At 51.7% G+C, this 16,525-nt stretch overlaps 1 protein-coding gene across 3 annotated transcripts in view; it reads left to right on the forward strand.

Moving 5' to 3' along the window:
* Nucleotides 1-4,059: 4,059 nt before the first annotated feature.
* Nucleotides 4,060-16,525, forward strand: part of DLG4 (discs large MAGUK scaffold protein 4) — a 121,345-nt gene continuing 108,879 nt past the window's right edge. For all 3 annotated transcript variants that reach the window (XM_063138634.1, XM_063138635.1, XM_063138637.1), the window contains exon 1: nucleotides 4,060-4,141. In XM_063138634.1, coding sequence (XP_062994704.1) covers nucleotides 4,112-4,141 — 30 coding nt within the window. In that variant the 5' untranslated portion in view covers nucleotides 4,060-4,111. The remainder of the gene's footprint in view (nucleotides 4,142-16,525) is intronic.

Below are 16,525 nucleotides of genomic sequence, written 5' to 3' on the forward strand. Positions count from 1 at the left end.
CGATTCTATGATTCTATGAAGTAGGGCTCTTGTGTTTATATTAAGACTAGTCCGAGACCTGTTGGAGGATGTGCTGGGGTGGTGGGGTGGTGGGTGACTCTCCTAAAGGTATCCTGGGCTTTAATTATGAGTTCTGTTGTGGGAAAAGGAGGCAGAGCGGCTGGCCCCAGATATTTAAGCCTTTCTTCCCACGAATGATTCATCGGCAAACGCTCCTGCCAGGCCTTAGTGAAATGCATGCACCTTGAGCACCTTCTGTTCATTTCAAAGGAGGCTTGCACAGGAGGAGGTGTTCAGAGGAGGGCAACCAGGATGATCAAGGGTCTGGAAACAAAGCCCTGTGAAGAGAGACTGAAAGAACTGGGCAGGTTTAGCCTGGAGAAGAGAAGATTGAGGGGAGACACGATAGCACTCTTCAAGGACTTGAAAGGTTGTCGCACAGAGGAGGGCCAGGATCTCTTCTCCATCCTCCCAGAGTGCAGGACACGGAATAATGGGCTCAAGTGACAGGAAGCCAGATTCCGGCTGGACATCAGGAAAAACTTCCTGACTATTAGAGCAGTACGACAATGGAACCAGTTCCCTAGGGAGGTTGTGGGCTCTCCCACACTCGAGGCCTTCAAGAGACAGCTGGACAACCATCTGTCAGGGATGCTGTAGGGTGGATTCCTGCACTGAGCAGGGGGTTGGACTCGATGGCCTTGTAGGCCCTTTCCAACTCTACTGTTCTATGATTCTATGAGGTCCCGTTGGATTATGCACCATGCATTGGATCGGACACTTTTAGTAGGACCCAAACTGGCCTTAGAAGGCTGCCGGGGTGGAGTGGGACTTTTCGACACAGTTTCCTCTCCGCAATACAGGGAAATGACGCCCAAGCAGATGAGTTTCCAAGGTACCCTATCCCAACCTGCCGCCCTCCAGAGGCGTTGGACTACAACTCCCAGCATCCCCAGCCAGCTGGCTGGGGATGCTGGGAGTTGTAGTCCAACGCCTCTGGAGGGCAGCAGGTTGGGAAAAGGCTATTCCTCAGCCTTCTCAAGAGTACCAGCAGAACCTCTAAAACGATGCCTACTTTTGGAAAGCAAACCCTTTAAGGAACACATTCTTTGGGGACCCGGGGGGGGGGGGGAGGGGCACGGGCGTGCGAGTAGCTGGAAGGAAAGCAGGGGAGGTAAAGCCAAGCAGCTCCTGAGCATTGAGAAAAACAAAACAAAAAGAAGAGCTTAAGTGTGTGCCGGTGGTGGGTTTGGGGAGCGTTCCCCAAAGACCCACGTCTCCAACCCTGCCTGATGCATATCCACATCAGTACATTCACTGGCGTGCTGCAATTCTCAGATTCTCCTGCCTCCTGCCTCCCCGTCACTCCTGTGATCCAGGCATTTTAACTGCAGTTTTTAAAACTCCGTTCTCTCTGCCACCCTCCCTAACAACATCCGTTTGACCATATATTTCTGTCTGCTTTTTCACACACATGGATTTTCTGGCAGTCTGTCTGTTCTCGCCTTCCCCCTCCCCCTGTTCTCAGCTCCAAATTTAACCCTGTTGCAGCCTGGGGAGGGGGGGAGGGGAAAGTGTTAATTAATCCTGGCAGAGCGATTGTCTGAAAGGCAACTTTGAGGTGTGGTCCTTCTCTTATTCTGTTTCCACTTCTTTTGCACCTCTCCTGGCTGCCAGCTAAATCCCCCTCCTGTGGGGTAATGAGAGGTCTTCTGTTATGTGCAAAGTTGAAGTGTGTTTGTGTGATAGACATGCACAATCACACACACACACACAAACACACACACACACACACTTATCCCCTCGCCTGCAACATAAGAGCCCTGATGCTGGATCAGCCGCACGGTCCATGTAGTCCAGTGGTCAACCAGCCATCGGCCAGGGACCAACAAGGCAGAACACAGGTGTAACAGCACCCTCCCACCCATGTTCCCCAGCGACTAGTGTATATAGGCTTATTGCCTCTGATACTGGAGGGAGCACCTAGCCATCAGGACTTGCAGCCATTGATAATCTCCTCCTCCAGGAATTTATCCCCCTTTTAAAGCCATCCAAATTGGTGGCCGTCACTACATCTTGTGACAGTGAGTTCCATGGTTTAACTCTGTGCTAGGAGAAGAAGTCTTTCCTTTGATCTGTCTTGAACCTCCCACCAATCAGCTTCATGGGAGGACCCCGTTGGGTTCTAGTATTATGGAAGAAGGAGAACAATGTCTCCTTATCCACATTCTCCACCCCATGCATGATGTGAGATGTGAGAGAGGTGCACAAAGTCTCTTAGCCTCTTTTCTTCCAAGCTAAACCTTCCCAGCTGTTGTAACTTTCCCTCATTGGAGAGATGCTCCAGCCCCTTGATCATTTTAGTTGCTCTTTTTTATGCTCACATTTCTCTCCCCCCCACACCTCTCCTATAGAGGGGGGGCCCCCACAAACTGGATGAGAAGCAAAAACCCATTTCAGGTTCTAGACTTTGAATTGCACTAATTCTCCCTCTGCCCTGCCCCCCTCATCTGCCTGCCTGGGTCCTTTTGGAGGTGTTTCTCCAATTTTGAAACCCCCCTCCCCAGAGGACTCTGCCGGACACCTGCTTGACTGATTTGTTTCAGCACCAGGCAAAGAATGTTGAGTTCTTTTAGGGCCTTTTAACTTAAAGTTGTGCCTTAGGGCTGCTTTTATCTTCTTGGCTACTTTTTGATCTTGTTAGTATCTGTTGATTATTAGTTTTTTTTAAAAAAATGCGATTTTAAATTGTCTTTGTAGCCTGCTCTTAGCTTCTGATAGTTATTTAATTGGTTTTAATAGGTTTTATTGCATTTTATTTTGTATTCATTTATGAGCTATGTCAATAGGCAATTTATAAGTGGATAATAATAATAATAATAATAATAATATCATAGAATAGCAGAGTTGGAAGGGGCCTACAAAGCCATTGAGTCCAACCCCCTGCTCAATGCAGGAATCCACCTTTAATAATATTTATTTATTATTATTATTATTATTATTATTATTAATAATAATAATAATAATAATAATAATATAAGTTTGCCACCTACTGGGTGGGCTTATATGAATAATATTGATGGTTATGATGCTGATAATGTGCTGGGTGGGTTTCTCTGACAAAAGCATACATCTGCAGTCCACACCCACACAGGCCACGCTCTTAAATTCCGTGGCCTCCCCCTTTCTGATCCTCGCCTGGCCTGTGGTGGTGGTGGTGAACACTCTCACACACAGCTGAAATCCAACCTGCTTCTCAACCCGCAACTTCAACCCCTTCTGGCACTCGGAGAGTTAACTCTTGGTGACGCGGCTCCCTCTACTCACCACCCACCTCCTTGCCGGCTGAATCCTTTCCAGCACTCTAGAGGTTAACCTCCTCTTCTCCCTCCCTCCCCACTTCTCTTTGTTGCCCCCCCCCTTGCACTTCTCCATATTCCTGTTTCCTTCTCCCCTCCCTTTGGATGGGCAGAGGCAAGGGTGGGGTGTTTTTTTTTGCCCCTCCTTCCACCCCATTCATTTCCTAGATCTTAGCAGGCTCCACCGTTCTTGCCCCCCTCCAATTTCCCCCCTCTTTCCCTCCCCCCCCCCTTCTCCACCTCTGCACCTTCCTCCAGCTGCCCATCTTGAAGGCAGAGAATCTCTCTCTCTCTCTCTCTCTCTCTTTCTCTGGGCACGGCTGCCTCCCCGCACACCCTCCCTCCCCGCACACCCTCCCCTTCCTTTTCCCACATTCTGTCACTTCCCCCCCCCAACACCACTCACTGCAAGCTCCCCCCCTTTCCTCCCTCCTTCCTCTTCCTTTTGGAGCCCTGCTCTTTCCTTTCACACACGCTGCCTTTCGCTTCTTGCACACGCATCCCGCAACGACACCCTCCCCCCACGCACACACACACATCACCCATGCCCATGTCGGCACCCTTAGGAGACACGGAAGGGTAGCTCTGGGTGAGTGGGTGGGACGAGAGACCCCCCCCTCCGGCGCCCCTCATCCATCGAGGCGAGCTACCCAAGAGGCAATTGGAAAGGGGGGGCGAGTGGTAACCCTGAACCCCGGAATATCTGATGTTCTACAGCGGTTGCCCAGCTAGGTGCTCGTGTCAAGAAAGGGATGGATTGCTTGTGCATAGTTACTACCAAGGTAAGCGTGCTAACAGGGGGGGGAGTATTTGCACGCGGGGTAGGGGGGGCGTATATCGTCTTGTGTGTGTCTTGCGAACTGTGGGCAGTTTGCTCACCTCTGCGGGGGGGGGGGAGAGGGGGGGCGGCGGCTCTGGGGGTGCTTTGTGAGGTGGTGGTGGGGTGTTGGGATGGGGGGCGCGATGGCTGCTTGCCCGGTGTGCCCGGGGGGGGGGGGCGAGGTGGGCTTCGGGGCTGGGCTGGGGGCGCGATGGAAGACCCTCCCGGGGCTCCAAGTGGTGGGAGGCGAGATCCAGCCAGGCTCCTGCCTGCCTGCCTGCCTGCCTGCCTGCCTCCCCCTCCCTGCCTGCCTGCCTGCCTCCAGCGAGCCAGTTTCCATGGAGCCGGTGGGTGCGTGGGATAAGGCTCTTCAGGGTGATGTGGGGCAGGGGCGGCGGCGGGCTGGGCCCGGGAGACGGCAGGGGCGGCGCTGGAGCTGGCCGCCGCCGCCGCCGCCGCCGCGCGTCCCCACTGCTGGCATGCGGGCGCTGGCCCTGGTGCTGAAGCCGGCGCTGGCCCTGGTGCTGGACAGGGCGGCCGGGCGGGCGGGCGGCGGGCAGGCAGCTGCTGGTGGAGGCAGAGAAGAGAACCAGGCTCAACGCACCCCAAGGTTGAAAAGGGGGTGCAGGTGCCCCCTCCCTCTGTGGTGCAGGTGCCCCCTCCCTCTGTGGTGCTCCGTTATACAGATCTAGAGGTTTGCCAGCGGAGGAACGGAGACACCCCCCTGCCCAAATTCCGTTTTGAAACGTGGTTGCTAGGGTTAGTGAGGCTCTGAGGTCCCCCCCAACATACAGTTAAGACCGCCCCTCCCTTGTGGTGCCTCGTGGGCTCAGTCCTAGGAGTGGGATGTTGGGGTGTCTGTGTACATTGGGGGTGGGGGCTCAAGGAGATGCTTTTGTGATGTGGTCCAGCTTTGGGGGGACGCTGGCTTGTTTTCAAGGACCCCATGGGTTGCAGCCTGAATGGAGTGTACACGGTGGGGGGAGGGGAATGGCTGTGCTAATAATTGGAGGGCTTCCGATGGTTGAAACGGTGGGATTTCTGGGCTCTCGGCTGCAGGCACCTATCGGAGTTGCGGGGGGGGGGGGGGTCACCATTTTGTCTCGGCCGAGGGCATCTGAGCTTCACAAGGCAGCTGAGTGGACCCTCCTGGTGGGTCTGGGCAAGGAGGCTCTTCTCTGTGGTGCAAGTTCTGCCCTTGCTTTGCCAGCCTGCCTGCTTCCTGTTCTGGTGCTTGGGGTGTCGTGGAAGCCTGCCAGGCCTCATTTGGGGCCTGGCCCTGTGTGGGTAGCCTGGGCTGCACTCTTCCACCTGCACTCAGAGACGGAGCTGTCCCTTCTGTTAGGCCTTTCCTTCAAAAGTGTTGCCCACAGGTGTGTGTGTGTGTGTGTGGAGACAGAGCCCGTAGGTGAGGGCCGTTGAATGGGAGGAGGGCAAGTGGGAAAGAGGTGGGCAGGCGTAGGCCTGGGTATGCCAAGATGGGCAGAACGGGGCTGGTGATAGTCTTGCAACACACGGAGGAAGAAAGAGAGAAGGAAGCAACGAAACCGTCTCTGCTGAAAGCTAAGCGGAATTATTATTATTATTATTATTATTTTGCTGCCTTCACATCTCTAGGTATTCATCTGTTACCAAACTCACATGACTTCTGGGGACTTGCGGGGGGTGGAGGGAACATAAGAATGCACCACCTGCAAGGGGGGGGGGCAGAGGAAACGTGGAATGCAGTGCCTTGACAACGCGGGGGGGGGGGGCCACAACCATCTCCCATTGCTTTCCTGACAAAAATCACTTTGCGTGGAGGGCTGCTGTCCCTCCATGGAAACGCAGAGCGATTTGGCATCCCAGGGGCCTTTGGAGCTGTAATGATTCAATCCTGATTAGTCAGGGCGGGGCGGGCGCTTAATTATACAAGAAGGCTTGAGGGGAGGAGGGGGATTGAATGTGTTGGGCGGGGGTGTGGGGGTGCTCAATAAACAGGTGTTGCCTTAGGCCACCCTTCGCCAACCCGGTGCCCTCCAGATGTGTTGGACTACAACTCCCAGTATGCTGGGCACCCAACACATCTGGCAGGCAGCAGGTTGGCGAAGGCTGAGGTCACTCAAACCATTCCTTTTTCCCTGGGGTTCATGGGAGCAGAACGGGGGGGGGGCGGTTGGGAGCCCATCGCAGAGTTGTGCATTTGTGTGGGGAAAGGAGCCCGAAATAGCACAAAAGGAGCCATTTCCTTCTGCCCGTCACATTCATGCAGTGCATGCACTAAATACCACACTCAGACTGTACATGAATGCTGATTTCGGGGCGTGTGTGTGTGTGTGTGTGTGTATGCGCGAAGAAGGGTGTCAGGGACTTGTGCGTCTCGTAAGTCCCAGTGCTACCAACCGCAGTGGTTGTGTGTTTCCTATCTGTGGCATAATTTGGGAGATGCAGATGGAGGGGTGGGGGTGGGGGGTGCGTTAAAAGGTTTAAGTGCAAATGGCAGTATGAGCAAATGGGTCGGGTTTTCTAAGAGGGTGTTTTTTTTCCCGGGGGTGGTATGGCGTGAGGTGTGTCGCTAGGCCGTGGAACCGAATTGGTTTGGTGCAAATGGGCTGGTGGTTGTGGGTGGGCAGCAGTTAGGTGGTCCTATGGAATAATTTTGATATGAGATGTCCATATGAGATGATTGTATGTGTGGGCACTGGTATAGGATTGCATTTGTGGGGTTGTGGTTGCACAGATTCTGGGTTGTACGTTAGAACGGAGTTCATCTAACAGAGCATGTGCATTTCAGGTTTCAGTGACAGCAGCGGAGGGCACGCAGAGTTGGGCTGTTCTTGAAACAAATTGGGGGGGGGGGGTTGCCCACGGTGGGGCCAGCCTGCTTTCCTGTGGGGGAGACGGCGTGACTGTCTGAACTCCCCTGTGCATTTAGAATGGAGTAGTTTCTTTGGAGTGTGTGTGTGTGTGTGGGGGGACTACCTTGGGGTGGAGTCAGAGAGGGGGGGACTGCGTGGAATTTTTGTGGAGAGCGGCAGGGGGTGAACACATGAGTTTGGGGATGGTGAGCCATGACTCGCAGCACAGCGGCTGGTGCAGCATGGGAGGCAGGCATTTGTAAGAGTGAACAATAGGTCTGGGGGTGGGGGTGGGGGTTTTGACTTTCACTGCAAAGGGCCTTCCCCCCCTCCCATCAATTGCCAATGGGCTGTTAATAATGGATGTAGGCAGGGAGTGATGGACCGGCCCTTCCCTGCCTGACGCCAACCCATCTAAGCTCTTACTGGATCTTTTGAGGACTGGCCCTGGATTTGTTGCTGGTCAAGTGGGTGGGGGGAGGGAGGGACTGTGTGTGTGTGGGAATCCCGTGAGGTTTATTAGATTGATATTTGCTCACTTCCTTTCTTAGATCCAGGCTGAGGAAGGGACCACACTTCTATATATTTTTTCCCTGGGACTCAGCTGTCATTTGTTGTCTTCAAGGTGGGAAAAACCTCCCTTTGGAGTTGACCATCATTTCTTTACTAGTAGTATCCAGGAGGGGCGGGTGGGTGGGTGTGGGAGTTGTGTTGAGTGAAGCCACCCACTGTAGGCGGTGGTGGAAATGTTTTTTCATTCATGCTTTTGATTCACAAAGAGTTCTTGAGCTGTCAAGAGCAGGTGATGTGGGCAGACTTAAAGGCAGTTCCCCCCCTCTTTTCTTAATGGAGGCATTTTTAGAGGCAGTTCCTTTGGACAATCTGGACTTCATCTTAGTTTGGGTCAAAATGCCCAATGGTGGTGTCTGGGGTCACCCCACCCACCAGTCGGGTGCATGGTGCATTTTGGCAGTGTCAAGGAAAGAGTTTTTCTTTTCATTTTTTAAAGCAACTGAACCAGAATTTTGTTGGACTTGTGAAGATGGCAACTTCACAAGATGAGTATGAATATCCAGAACTAGGTTTTCGACATCAAAGAGCCAGCTGGATTTCCTGGAAGCTTGATTAGGAACGTAGAAAACTATCTTTATATATCAGACCTTTAGTCAATGTGGGTCAGTATATAATCTGCCCCAGCCTTCCACAGTCAGGTGTACTCCAGATGAGTTGGACTACAACTCCCATCATGCACTCCTAATGCTGGGAGTTGTAGTCCAACACATCTGAAGGGCGGAAAGTTCTGGATGCTGGTCTACAATGGGGACACATCTCCCAGTTTCCAGGACAGTACTACCTAAGCAGATGCCGGCAATTAAACCTAGATGCAAAAAAGGGTCTGTACCATTTATCTGTTCAGGGGCTGATCTCCAGACCTGAAGATTGCCGGTGGGTACTGGGTTCCGGGATCTTTGCATCCCTCTTTAGAATGCAGAAGGATGGAGATGGATTTCCTGGGCCAGAGGGGAGGTCAAAAGCCACACAAATTCAGCTTTTCTTTCTAGAAGGCCTTGGATTTAATGCCACAAAATTGTGGGTGGTAATTGTGGGAGGGCAATGAGGATGATCAGGGGTCTGGAAACAAATCCCTATGAGGAGAGACTGAAACAACTGGGCAGGTTTAGCCTGGAGAAGAGAAGATGGAGGGGAGACATGAGAGCACTCTTCAAATACTTAAGAGGTTGGGCCAGGATCTCTTCTCGATCCTCCCAGAGTGCAGGACATGGAATAACGGGCTCAAGTTAAAGGAAGCCAGATTCCAGCTGGACAGCAGGAAAAACTTCCTGACTGTTAGAGCAGTACGACAATGGAACCAGTTCCCTAGGGAGGTTGTGGGCTCTCCCACACTGGAGGCCTTCAAGAGGCAGCTGGACAAGCATCTGTCAGGGATGCTTTAGGGTGGATTCCTGCATTGAGCAGGGGGTTGGACTCGATGGCCTTGTAGGCCTCTTCCAACTCTGCTATTCTATGATTCTATCCTGCAGGTACCCTGCAGGACCAGTCCTAAGCATCCTTGGAAGAGCTGCATGGGTGATCAAGAGCTGACAAGAGCCACCTCTAAATGACTTGTGGGGATTATTTATTTTATTTTTTGACATGGCTGAATATTTTTCAACTCCAGCATTAGAGAATCGAAAGGCAATTGGTATGAGGGAGGTGGGAGGGGAAGGCCTTTTGGCTTTCGCCTCCCCCCCCCCCCATTTTGGAGTGTAATTTCTCAATGGAGACAGAGGTATAAAGAGATTCCTACAAGTGCTCTCAGATGACCCAAGACAATTTTGGTGGGGGATGTGAAAAACTGAAACATCTCTTATGCCAGCCTTCCTCAACCTGAGGCGCTCCAGATGTGTTGGACTGCATCTCCCAGAATGCCCCAGCCAGCTGGCTGGGGCATTCTGGGAGTTGTAGTCCAACACATCTGGAGCGCCCCAGGTTGAGGAAGGCTGTCTTATGCCCTTCCAGCTACTTAACATGGGACATGATCCACTGGGAAACTGTCCCTGGTGAAATGAAGGTGTGTTGCATGAAAACCCGGTTACTCTGACACATCTCATTTCACTGGGGCTTCTGTGGTACAACTTTCTGGTGGATCATACGTATGATAAGTGGAGGCTGGTGGCTCCGAAGCCATTGGGGGGGCTGAATCTGCTGCGGGTTTCAGTCAGAACTCTATCCAAGGTGCTCCTTTAGAGTTCTGACTGGTTATGGCTGAAACCCGGCGCGGATTTACCACCTCACTGACATTGGAGTGGCCATCCTCCACTGCTTACGCTGGCCCTGATCTTTTAGTCCCTCTTAAAGGACACCCAGTAGCTGCTTACTGGAGGTGACCACCTTGCCTCGTTCTAGTAAGATCTCTTCTTGTGTGTATAGGTTAAAAAAAAATGCTCCAGAATCCTCCAGAGACTTTAAACCTAGCAGAAACAGCCTTATCAAGGCATCTGGAAAATGACTCCAAAAGCTGCTACATTGCCTAGAATTTTAAAAAAGGAAGAGAGAGAGAGAGAGAGAAATATCCCCTCATCTCCAGCCCCCACAACCGGGTCTCTCCATAGGCATCTTGAAAGAATTCCATGTTCCTTAGCAGCCGTAGATAAGCAGGGTGTGTGCGTGTGTGTGTGTGTATCCGGTTGGTGGGTGACACTTTTGTGTGTGTTACACGCCTGCGTGTCTCTTACCATTGATAATCTAGATTGTGAATGAGTCATCCATTGTGTGTGTGTGTGTGTGTGAAAGAGAGAAACTAAATATAGGAGGGACATTGTGAACCGGGGAAAGAGCTTTGGTGAGTTAACCGGGGCTGACCTTTGACCGCCCCCATACAAAAGGTGGGATGCAGGAGAATTGGTTCCACCAGAGACTGGCTGGAGGGGCTTTTTCTAGAACTAAGAAAGGACCTGCAGTTGGCAGACGGAGGGTGGGAGGCACACAGCCATATGCAAGGAGTGAAGGAAGACAGGGAAGGGCGGGGGGGGGGGGGAGGCATTATCCCAAGGGCGTTTTGAAGGCCTTCATCGCAGCAAGGTGGGACCTGTTTTCAAATCCAAGGCAGGTTTGAGCTTCTGGAAACGAAGGCCCAGTCGTGGGCATTTTAAGGACCGTTGATTGTGGGTGCGAAACACCTCAGAATCCTCCCATCCCCAGAAGCCTTACATACAGCTTAATAAATTGCATGTGTGAGTGATCACATAAGCAATTCCTTTAGCATATAGAATCATAGAATAGCAGAGTTGGAAGGGGCCTACAAGGCCATCGAGTCCAACCCCCTGCTCAATGCAGGAATCCACCCTAAAGCATCCCTGACAGATGGCTGTCCAGCTGCCTCTTGAACGCCTCCAGTGTGGGAGAGCCCACAACCTCACCACGCAACTGGTTCCATTGTCGTACTGCTCTAACAGTCAGGAAGTTTTTCCTGACGTCCAGCCTGAATTTGGCTTCGTTTAACTTGAGACCGTTATTCCGTGTCCTGCACTCTGGGAGGGTCGAGAAGAAATCCTGGCCCTCCTCTGTAAGACAACCTTTTAAGTATTTGAAGAGTGCTCTCATGTCTCCCCTCAATCTTCTCTTCTCCAGGCTAAACCTGCCCAGTTCTTTCAGTCTCTCTTCATAGGGCTTTGTTTCTGGACCCCTGATCATGATCCCCTGTGCTTGATTTCTTGCCCAGGTCCACACATGCCATTTCTCTTAATAAATGGTGCCTTGCTAAGAACGGCGGTATGTACCTTTTAAAAAAATAAAAAAATAATATATTAAAACATGATTGCATTTTAATATTATTGTTGTAAGATACCTTGAAGCTGTTTTGTGAAAAGTGGGGAATTAATCAGGTTGTACAAAAATCTGATCTTTAACCCGCGTTATCTAACTTTTATCCTGGTTTCTCCACACACACACACACACACCCGGCCCCCAGCTAGTTGTGCCTGCTTTTCCCTGCAGCCCTGGTGTCAAGGGTAGGCGTAGCCAGGCACCTGCTCAGGGCCCACACCCAAGTAGGGGGGCCACTCTCAAGGGCCCCCTGGAATTGCTCCTCCTCCTCCTCCTCCTCCTCTTCACCACCGCAGTCTGCTTGTTCACTTGCGTCTTGGTCCGGAGAGCAGCAGAGGCCCTGGCCTGTTTTCTCCCTGGCTCTCTGCCTGGAGGAGCAACGAATGTGAGAACGCAAACTCATCGAGGGAGGGAGGGAGGGAGGGAGGGCTGCCTTGCGCAAGGGCCCTAAATACCTGCAGCCGGCATGGCCTCCCCCAGCCCTTGCTTCTGAGATTGTACCAGCCAATGCCTGCATGGCTTTCAAGTTTGCTCACACCCTTGAGGACTAGAAGCTTTATTGAAGGCGGGAGGCAGGCTGGCTGAATTTTCTCACAGCTTTTTGTTTGTTACAGCTTTAACCCACCCTTTCTCCAAGGAGCTGAGGGGGCTATGTACGCGGCTGTCCTCCGCACCACCCTCATTTTATCCCCTCAGCAACCCTGCGAGGTAGAGCGGGCAGAGAGGTAGCGACTGGCCCATTCTCACTCACTGGGGCAGAGACCTGAACACAGGTCTCTTTCTCCCCCAACTCCACCCTGATCCAGCACTCTGTCTCCTCCACTCTAATTGTGTTTGGAAGCTTCTATATACCCAAAAGAACATTCAAAATGTTTTTAAAAACTATGAAAAACAACCATGAAAAACAGGAGATGCATTAGAAGGACAAGCGAATATAGGCTTAAACTAGTCTTGTCCAACCTGTTGCCCTCCAGATGTGTTGGATTGCAACTCTCATCATTCTCAGCCAGCATGGTGGCTGAGGATCATGGGAGTTGTAGTCCAACACATCTGGAAAGCAACAGGTTGGAAAGGGTGGTGTACACATTTTCTGGAACCACATTGTTCAGTCTTTCTTTTCATGGCTCTTCTCCGCTTTCTGTCCCGGGTCGGATTGCGGGAAGGGTGCTTAGAACTTTTTGCAACACGTCTGATCATGACTTGATTCTCTGGGCGGCTCACAGGGGAAAATATTCCCTTTCCAGAAGTCCGAGCGCCCTGGTTGAAGGTTTGCCATCTTGAAGGGAAGGACCTAATGCGCCCAGAGAACATTTGTTACCGGGTAAATTGAAAACATGATAAACAAATTCATAAAGCTGACCACAGACGTCGCCTGCAAAAAGTCCTGGATTCACCCCACTAAATCTCCGGTTAAAAGAATCAGGTAGGAGGTGATGGAGAAAGCCCAGACATTTTCGATTTATTCCTGACCATTGGCCGTGTTGCCTGGGGCTGCTAGGCCTTGAAATTCGAGCCACCTGGAGGGCGCCAGGCTGTTGAAGGCTGGACCATTGAAAGTCCTGGGGCTGTATTGACTAATGGTCTGACTCAGTATAAGGCCAAGGTCCGAGGGATCGCAGGCAATGAATCACTCAGTTTTTGCCAGCCCGTGGTTTGCATTATGTACACTGTGGCTCAGTTAAGTGGCCTTTGCATGGACGGTGGATGTGTCGTGATTATGGCTGTGTGTTGCAGACTACATCAAGAGTTTAGTAGCCTCTAACACAGCCTTCCTCAACCTGGGGCGCTCCAGATGTGTTGGACTACAACTCCCAGAATGCCCCAGCCGGCTGGCTGGGGCATTCTGGGAGATGCAGTTCAACACATCTGGAGCGCCCCAGGTTGAGGAAGGCTGCTCTAACAGGAGAGAGTGAGAGGGTGACTGGATCCCAGCTTTTTACCAGTCCGCCTGTCCTGCCTGGTAAAGTGGCCGGCATGTCTAGATCCACAGTTGGGCTCTACCTTTATTAGGGCCGTTCAAAACTCCGCAGCGCACCAAACACCTTGCCCAGCTAAACTTAGCAGAACAGCCAGCTGTTGAGTCTGGAGGTCGCTTGCAGCCCTTTGAGTTGCCCGTGACTCTTCTTCGACCGGCTGTGTTTTGTGCAATAGAAGAACTGGCGTTGAAATGGAAAAGGGTTTGACCCTACAGGCTGGGTTTGAGTGGCCAGCTTTAGGAAAAGTAATTTGTAAGAGGTGTCTACACCAGGGGAAAACACTTGTGATGTTGCTGCATCTACACCATAAAAGTGCAGTTCTTTTAATTGCTTTTTTTTTTGGGTGGGGGGAGGTTCTCTTTCTCCAAAATAATTTCATTAAGCGTCCACACATGCATAGGATTGCCCTCTAAGTAAATCTGGTGTGGAGACACTCACAAGATCTCATAGAATCATAAAATAGTAGAGCTGGAAGGGTCCTTTGAGGTCATTGAGTCCAACCCCCCGCTCAGTGCAGGAATCCACCCTGAAGCATACCTGTCCAGCTGCCTCTTGAAGGCCTCTAGGGTGGGAGAGGCCATGACCTCCCCAGGTCACTGATTCCAGTGTTGTACTGCTCTAACAATCAGGATTTTTTTCCTGATGTCCAGCCGGAATCCGGCTTCCTGTAACTTGAGCCCGTTATTCCATGTCCTGCACTCTGGGATAATAGAGAAGAGATCCTGGCCCTCCTCTGTGTGGCAACCTTGCTAGCCCGTGCTACGTTTTAATAAAAGTTTTTGTTAATCAGGATTTCAGTGTTATCTGCCTTGAGCACCATTTTGTTATTGATATCGTTGCTGTTTTGGGCGGAAAGGCGGGATGGAAATTAATTAATTAATTGAATAATAATAAATAGTTGGAGTCCAGCTAAGCCAAGGAAGCCAAGGGGTATTTATTTAGGGACCTTGACTGATGCATTTCTGTTGCAGCCATTCGGTGTTCTCTAGACGTGTTGGTCTCCAATGCCCAATATTCCCCAGCCAGTAGAGTCAGTGTTGAACCTGTTTCACCCTGAGTGCCGAACTCCATTACAGAGAAGTTCTCATGTGTGTGTGCGTGTGTGCGTGCGTGCGCATGCATTCCAGTGGTGGGCGGGGCTGAAAGCTGAAGGGGCGGGGCAAAAGATACCAGCCTATTTTAGCTTACAGCTCTTCCTGCCAGTCACTAAGCCTGAGGAGAGAGGCCGGTCAACTTTTTAGAATGGAGGACAAATAAACAAAAGCCAAAAAGCCTCTCAATAATCCGTGGGCAGGGGAAAGGGATTGGGGCCACAGGAAGGGTGTCTGGCCAACGGGGAAACCCGTGCAGGCAGGATTTGGAGTGCACACATGCAGCTTTGGAGTCCACACATGCAGGTTTGGAGTCCACACATGCAGCTTTGGAGTCCACACTGTTGTTGTCCACACATGCAGGTTTGGAGTCCACAAATGCAGGTTTGGAGTCCACAAATGCAGGTTTGGAGTGCACACATGCAGGTTTGGAGTGCACACATGCAGGTTTGGAGTGCACACATGCAGGTTTGGAGTCCACACTGTTGTTGTCCACACATACAGCTTTGGAGTCCACAAATGCAGGTTTGGAGTCCACACATGCAGGTTTGGAGTCCACACATACAGGTTTGGAGTCCACACATGCAGGTTTGGAGTCCACACATGCAGCTTTGGAGTCCACACTGTTGTTGTCCACACATGCAGCTTTGGAGTCCACACTGTTGTCGTCCACACATGCAGGTTTGGGGAAACTGCATTAGATGTTTGGAACTTCTGGATTCGCCTGGCGTGGTGCTTGGTGAGGCAAAGTCTAGGGCTATGGTAGGCCTGGGAATGGGGTGGGGGCCCCGGTGGACAAGGGTTGGCACTCTTCCCTCCTGGGTTCTAAGGTTCCTGCACTGGCTGTTGCTTTTCTTCTCGCCATTTCCTGGGAGGCGCCCAGGGGAACACGATGCTCAAAGTCTGCCCTCTTGGCAGGGGTGCTGTGCTGTTTACAGTCCTAATAGCTGGAGCTTTGCAGCGATGAGGAGCCTGCCACTGGTAATCTGTTGATGTATCGGCCGAGGGCCCTGCGCTTTTGTGCATTAAAAAAGAAAAGAAAAAGAGGGCAGTGGCCTTAATGAGGGCCAGAAGCTTGTGCTGTGTTTGGATGAACAAAGGCAATAGGAAGTATTGAGGAAGTTGTAGGCCTTACCTCTGCACTGTTTTCATGAGCCTCCCTCCCACTCTTCACATAGGCTCTGTTTGGTTAAAGGGATGGGAGGGAAGCGCTCTTCGCGGGCTTGGAGGAGCCGTGGAAAAATCCGTGGGTTCCGTGTCTCAGCTGCAGCCATGGTGTGCGTTGGGGAGGGGCTGCGTCGCACAGGAAACGGTGCTGAATTATTAGCCCGGAGGTGCACTGTCCCCATACGTAGTCCGGAGATGGGGGTTGCGGGGAAGAAGGGAAAACGTGGTGGATTCCTCCCCTATCCGGGGGCGTTCCCTGAAAAAAATGGAGATTGCCTCAGGAGTCAGCTGTGGGAATGGCATCCTAAGAACATCAGCGTCTGTGAGGTTGTAGATATGGACCTGAGAATTAAGATGTGGACGGCCTGAGGGTTGCCCTGGATCCAGTGGGGGCTGGTGGCTCTGATGTCAGTGGGGCAGTGAATCCCCCCAGGTTTCAGTCGGAACCAGTCAGAATGCTAAAGGAGCGCTCCAATCACAGACTAGTAGAGTTGGAAGGGGCCTACAAGGCCATCGAGTCCAACCCCCTGCTCAGTGCAGGAATCCACCTTAAAGCATCCCTGACAGATGGCTGTCCAGCTGCCTCTTGAAGGCCTCTAGTGTGAGAGAGCCCACCACCTCCCTAGGTATCTGGTTCCATTGTCGTACTGCTCTAACAGTCAGGAAGTTTTTCCTGATGTCCAGCCGGAATCCGGCTTCCTGTCACTTGAGCCCATTATTCCATGTCCTGCAGTCTGGGAGGATCGAGAAGAGATCCTGGCCTTCCTCTGTGGGACAACCTTTTAAGTCTTTGAAGAGTGCTATCATGTCTCCCCTCAATCTTCTCTTCTCCAGGCTAAACATGCCCAGTTCTTTCAGTCTCTCTTCGTAGGGCTTTGTTTCCAGACCCCTGATCATTCTGGTTGCCCTCCTCTGAACATGCTCCAGGTTGTCTGCATTGTGGAGCCCA

This window comes from Elgaria multicarinata, chromosome 11 (genome assembly GCF_023053635.1).
Source record: "Elgaria multicarinata webbii isolate HBS135686 ecotype San Diego chromosome 11, rElgMul1.1.pri, whole genome shotgun sequence".
NCBI classification, from domain to species: Eukaryota; Metazoa; Chordata; class Lepidosauria; order Squamata; family Anguidae; genus Elgaria; species Elgaria multicarinata.